A 6,968-nucleotide genomic window follows, 5' to 3' on the forward strand; every position below is an offset into this window, starting at 1 on the left:
TTTATGAAATGCTTCATTAAAAATTGACCTTTTAATAACGTGAAATGTTTCATAATGTCACTAACTGTTTTGTTGCATAGGCGAGAAAGCTGTAGAGCAGAAGAGAGAGGGGCAGTCGTCTCCTGCGGCATTTACAGGCAGTGTCACAAAATGACCCGACAGTCTGTGAATTTAGAAGTGCTTGGAGGTTGTGTTGTGTTTTTTGCTGCTTCCTTTTGCACTTGTCGTGATGTTGTTTTCTGACAGTTTAGTTGGTTTGGTTTACGACGTGCTTTACCTTGCACTACACTGCAGGTACAGTGCTGCACTTCTGCATTTTTACAGCTGAAAACATCCTCAGAAATTAGGCCAGTTTGATCCTCTCTTAGAGCATCATCCATTTTTCATATGTTGGAGTTCTGCCCGGTCTGTACACCTTCACATTGAAACAATATAGCATTTAGGTTTTGGCATCTTTATTTCAACACAGATTCAGACTTCAATGTTTGACGACAGCTGTTGTGTTTTTAAAGACCAGTGTGATAGATTTGTGATAGATTGCTCTGTCTTCACACAGTCATTTGGCTTGTTTGCAATAATCAATAAAGGGTCATGATGGGGCAGAAGCTGAGTGGAAACATATTAGCTCGCAATGAGAAGTGTTTGAAGTTGTCAACAGAGTCGTGAAATTTAATGAAGTGCCTGTGTCTTTTTAACCTGCTGCACCATTCCGTATGTAATGGGATTATCGCTCACATCCCCCGAGCTTGATTTTTTTTCATTAAGAGATTCAACATTATGAAAATCTCTGAGTGAACTTCAGTATTGCAAAACTCTATAAGAAGCTTTGCAAACGTTGAGTGTTAATTAGAAAGTAGAGCTGTCGGAGCCATTTAGATATGAAATGTCACTCGTGCGGTTAGTTTAAGTTTTAGTGTTTATGAGCTGATAAATAGACTTACAAAACACTGCAGCTACTGTAATAGTTGCTGATTAACGTGATCTTTTTAGAGATGATGTATCATCACACTTAAAACTGAATACACATCACTAGAAACATGCAAAGCCTTATGTTAGATAGATGATAAAGATTTTGAGGCTTTTAACATAATAACTTACATGGTAAATTGATGAATTAGATAGAAGATAAATGTAATTCTTTTATAAAGCAAAGACAAATTGTTTAATTGTCTTAATGTCTGTAAGATTTATTGCATAAAGACTCAACGTTTTTATCATCAACACTCAGGATAAAACTTGCTAAACTTCTCCCCCTCAAATGTAAACCGCATGTAAAGGCTTTTTTGTCCATAGTCTACATACATAATTGCGTGAAACTGTTTTATTGGGTTACTGTGTGTAATTTGGGACATTTTGCGCTCCAGTTGCACACAGCAGGCAGGAGCAAGGCAGATATAATAACTGAGAAAATGTTACAACTGAAGACGCTGCAGAGCAGGGAAACCAAAATCTGACCAAACAGAAAGGTAGAAAATGTAAATTATAACAACTGATGACACAGACGTTACAGGAACAAACCAGGAGGGCCCTGCAGTGACAAAAACAACAATGACCTGGCAGCAAGTGAAGCAATCTGGGCAAATATATACTAAGGGACTAATGACAAATAAGTAACAGGTGAGAGGCAATCAGCAGCATGGACCAGGTGTGACTGAAGGCCAACTAACAGGAATTACAGAGCAAGATCTACAGAATGGAACAGAAAGTCAAGCATATCCCAATAAGAACATTAAACAACTTTACAAAACCAAGAGCTGCAAGAATACCAAGACAAAACTGAACAGAACCAGGAGATTTATTTATTTGTCATTTGACTTTACAGATGGTACTTAACACTGGTTACTCAAGCCACATCTAATATGTATACTTCACTTCACCAAAGTTGACATCTTAACCCACAGATACATTTACAATGCAGTGTGCTGAAAGCCAAAACAATAAAAGCATTTTCAGAGGTACTTTAGTTGCAGAGCACAATGTGTGGGCATCGCTGAAGTGGGACCAAGTGAGTCGAAACTGTTCCAGAGCCAGTGACAGGGCGCACTTCAAGTTGGCTGTAAGAACGTGTTGACAGAGTTGTTTAAGTATTTAAACATGACATTTTCCTTTCACCCTGTGCCTTCTTTTTTAGTGTTTGGATTATTTATTTATTTATTTTTTAAAAAAAGATCTATTTGACAATAAGATCTGACGTGACAAAATATAATCCAAAAAAGTCTGTTAGCAGAAACAACCGCTCATTTGTTCTTTCTGCAAACAATCCACGTCTTCATAAAGCAAAAAGATTTATGAACCACTCAACAGATCATGGGAAAGTGAGAGGAATGTCAGCTTCAGTTTTGTAAACAGCGCTGTCTTTGCGGCGGAGAGTGTGTTCACTCTCAGGTTGCACAGATTACCAGTAAAAACATTTGCTGCTTTAGCTAATCTGTGCCGTGGATTTCCTTTCAGTACACTGCAGTGGTTTTATCCCCACACTGAGATTTGGGACGTTCGTGCACGATGACGTTGTTGCTGTGTGAGCACTGAGCGACACCTGCCCTGTAGCACATGCACTACACAGAGGTCAAGTGTGTGCTGCTGGATGAGCGATGAATAAATTGCCTTCACAGAGGTCAGGATGAAAGAAAAAAGGGACAGGGCTTGTCAAAAGGGCTTAGACTACAAAGAGAAAAACAATAGAATGAAAATCATTTCTTTCCTTTTATGGTCCCTAATGATCTGCTGTTCCATCAGCTGCCTAAACAACAAATATTGCAGAGCAAATGTATGAATACATACTTTATGATTTTTGTTTAGACTATTCTAACCCCTCGGTTCTTCTGAGGCGTTGTTGTTTTTCTTAAAGACCCTGGAGGAAACCAGCTCAGGCATGTTGGTAATGATGGTGAAAATTGGGTGAGAGGAATAAAAATTGATGGGTAAGGTATCATACTTTCCAAAGTACTCTATGATTAGCTCCCAATTTTTCAAATGGCACTTTAATCACCGCAGCTTGTTTCCATAAATCATATGTTAAAGTTGTAGACAAATGGAAGAAATCCGTGATGTATATCCTTTATGGCAGCCTCCAACATAAAGTAGAATACAGTGAGCACAGTCTGTTCTCATACATAACGCTGACTGTGGGAGCTTAAGAAATAGCCTGTGGATAAGATTTTAGAAATAAAAAATGACAGGCATGGCTGCAGGCACAAACTAAATCAAACAAGCAAAGGTGCTTATTTGCATGCCAGGCTAAGCAAAAACAGCAAGTGTTTTACTGCAATCATGCTCTATTTTATTTTTCTGGATGAAAATCAACAGGATGAGGAGGAATGTGTCATAGTCTGACATGGCTTCAGATTCTTGCTGTGTAACATTGCATTATTTGACAAGTGTGATTCTTCCTCACACTTTTCCTTTCTGCCTCTTGTTTCTCGCCTTTCTAACAGTGTCCTTCTGTCCTTCCACCTCCACCACAAATTCCTTCAATCCAGAGGAATATACCAATCTGAACTCTCTGAAATCATGAGCACTCCAACCACAGGAAGCCCAACCATGGAGGTGAAAGTGGTCTCTCAGGAGATGGCGTTACTTAGCAACATACTGGCAGTCTACACTTTTATTGCGGGTACGATAAGAAGAATTGTCATGTGTGACTGTGTGTGATCAGGCTGTAAAATACTACTTATATATTTTAGATACAGATTCTGTATTCTGCACATTTGGACCAAAAAGCTGCAAATTTACGAAGAGGATTCTGAAAATAGTGAGAGTTTAACAGGTAATTATCAGCTTAATGGTTGAAACTCAGGTGAGTAGGGTCATATGGAGATCAGGGGGTGGAAGTGGGGTCTGAAATAATAATACATACATACAAAAATATGACAAAAGGAAGAAGTAGGTGCAGAGATGGAAGTTGAGGACACTGAAGCTGTCAGCAGCTGATATGTTTAAATATACTTAACATTCTGGAAAAGTCTGAATTATTTGTCAATTCCTTCACAGACCAACCCGAGAGGACAGCTCTGGTGTTTCTCGGCGGTGTGTGTGTTGGTCTTCTCGTCACACTATGCGCCATCGTCTTCCAAATACACTGTCGAGCAGACTGCCACTATGGGAACAGTAATGACCTTCACAATCGCCACAGGATCAGACATCATCACCATCTCCGGCGCAGCTGTGCCCACCATCAGGCCGGCGACAGTAACACTGACAACGCTGCTGCTGTTGTTGTAACCTCTGGAGGGACGGGGCCCACCGGGGACAGCGAATCAGAGGACTGGGATGACACTTCTGACATGTCGGCACGGAGACGCAGGCGCTTCGAGAGAGCTCTGCTGCATGCCACCGTGTTCACATCAACTGAGGGTATCCTTCACACATAAACACAGGATGTACAGATACACAAGACACTTTCAAGATTATATACTGGTGTTAGTACAACCCAAATTCCAAAAAGTTGGAACACTGAGTAAAATGAAATTGTTTGCAAACCTCATTGACCAATATATTCATTCAAAGTGGAACACAGAAAACATGTCGAAAGTTGAAAGTCAGACATTTTTCACAAAGAAATATGAGCTAATCTTGAATTTGATGGCAGCAATACATCTCAAAAGGTTTAACTAGGTTAAATGGCAGCAGGTAGGAAACATGACTGAGCCTAAAAAGAGCAACTTAGAGGCAGAGGTTCACCAAGGTGCTCATCTTTTTTCTCTGTGAGTATAGATGGGTAGGAGTTCAGCAATCTGCAAAAACTACATCTACAAACTGTGGAACAATTTCAGAACAATGTTCCTCAATATAAAAGTGGAAAGACTGATTATTCTATCATCTACCATACAAAATATCATCAAAAGATTCAGAGAATCTGGAGACATCTCTGTGCACAAGGGACACAGCTGAAAATCAATATCACCGTATAATATGTTTCCATACTGCATTTTGATTATGTCCTCTGATACTGTCATGATAGCCAAAAAAACTTGCAGAGAACAGATACTGCAGAAGAAAATGTTAAAATTTTAGAAACTATTAAGTGATTTTTCATTCAGGGTTTGGAATTATTCTATTTACCAGGTTGTGGTTATACACACACACACACACAAATGCACCTATTTTGATAATAAATAGAGTACACATTTTAAGACTGAAGCAAAGTCTTGAGGGTTTGGGAATAGACAGAGTGCGAGAGTGTTTCAGACTTTCTGTGTGTTTGTGTCTTCAGAGCTGGACCGGGCCCAGCGGCTGGAAGAGCGTGAACGTATCCTCCGAGAGATCTGGATGAACGGGCAACCAGATGTCAGTACAGTCACTCAAAGCCTCAACAGTTACTACTGATGCAAAAGTAAACAGAATTAGAGAGAGACACAGAGACAGACTGACGGAAAAGAGGACGACATGAAGATGCAGTGGCAGACAGATGATGACAGGCGAACAACAACTGTAACCGTGAGCTCGTTGGGATGATATATTGACAGCTTGCACCTAAGAGACTCTTATCAAACTTAAAGTATTGCCTCAAATAGCATCCCCACTGCTTGGAAAAGGGCAGCACATGAGCTGTAATAGCTCATTCCTTCAGTTCGGGATGACATTTGCATGTTTGGAGAAAAAAAAAGAGAAGAAGAAGAAGAAGAAGAAGTGAGGAGACAAAGGGATCTACAGAGCACCGTTTACCAACACTTGCTGTCACCTGTGGCAGATATTTCATAGATTATTTTATATGTAACTGCTGTCATTAAGTGAGTGGCATATTCTAACTTTTCACTTTTTAACTGGTGCTTTTTGAAACACATGAGGCGGAGCAAGAGGTATTACATTTCATGAGTGTAAATTTAAAATGACATGACACTGTGTTGTTGCACTTTTGACATTGTTGCCTGTTATAATTACAGGGTGAGTACTGGAGATTATTTGCTAAATTAAATTTGTTGCAAAGTAAAATGGAGAAAGACTATTTTAAAATGTTGTTTCTAGAGAAGATAATTTAAACTCCGTGCAAAGGTGGAGGTGTGCATAATGGTGCTTTTACTGCTGCAATTATGAATTACTTATGATAATGATTGCATAGAGATAAAAGCAGGATATAAAGAGCATCATGACGAGCCGACCAGCTCTGGAGAACAGCAGCTCACCGACTGTATGTTTTGTAGCACATTAGAACAATCCTCATGGTTGAGAAGTGAGAAGATTATGCTCCATCTCAGTTTGTTCATGTATGTCATGAGTTAATAAATAAGTTAATAAACTTTAATTCCAGGGTTTTATGGAAACTTTTCACACATTTTTCTGTAAATTCCCATTTTTATAACCTCTGATTAGTGGTTCACATTTTCTTAACACCATTAAACATCTCAAGGTTGCACTTGAATCTCCTCCTTTGTAATGGAGTTCAGTCACTATGGTCTGCAGTTTGTCCACAAAGTGATCTAATAAATATGTGAGTAAGGAGAAGAGCAGGTGGGGGTGGTTATAACTCAGAAGGCAGAATGGTTGTCTTGCGGTCATAAAGTTGTAAACTTCTTTCTCAGACAAGATTTTTTTTGTCAGTTATAAGTCGATTTGGGTGTAAAGAAATTGCTAAATTATCAAAAGAAATGTAAATGATCCAAAGCAGCCATATTCACAGTCAGGGGAATGAAACAAAAATCCACCTTGGTTTTTACAATCTTGGACAATTTAAGTGTCAGTACCTCCACCTGGTGTCCATAAAGTGCCTCTGCATGCATCCCCAGCTTGTTCCAGGACACCTTTCACTTCTCATTACATGGGTACAGATAAAAAAAAGGCTGAAATATAAATAACAAGTAAAAAGGAAAAGCAACTGTATAGTACTGAGAGTGAAGAAAATACCAACAATTACTTAAACTTAGGTACACGACCTATAAAAAGATGAAACACATGATTGTGCATAGCAAACAAAAGTATTAAAGGTAATGGGGAGGATTAATACTGTGGGGAACTGATGAGTGACTAGAGCT

General features: G+C 39.2%; 1 protein-coding gene across 1 annotated transcript; it reads left to right on the forward strand.

The window, feature by feature from the left end:
• Positions 1–3,482: 3,482 nt before the first annotated feature.
• eva1a (eva-1 homolog A (C. elegans)) lies at positions 3,483–6,344 on the forward strand. The gene is made up of 3 exons (XM_072381228.1): positions 3,483–3,613; positions 3,991–4,353; positions 5,213–6,344. Exons 1-3 carry the CDS (start codon positions 3,511–3,513, stop codon positions 5,323–5,325), a joined length of 579 nt encoding a protein of 192 aa, XP_072237329.1. The 5' UTR covers positions 3,483–3,510; the 3' UTR covers positions 5,326–6,344.
• The last annotated feature ends 624 nt before the right edge of the window (positions 6,345–6,968 follow it).

This window comes from Leuresthes tenuis, unplaced genomic scaffold, assembly GCF_036924035.1.
Source record: "Leuresthes tenuis unplaced genomic scaffold, fLeuTen1.0.hap1 SCAF_2, whole genome shotgun sequence".
NCBI lineage: Eukaryota > Metazoa > Chordata > Actinopteri > Atheriniformes > Atherinopsidae > Leuresthes > Leuresthes tenuis.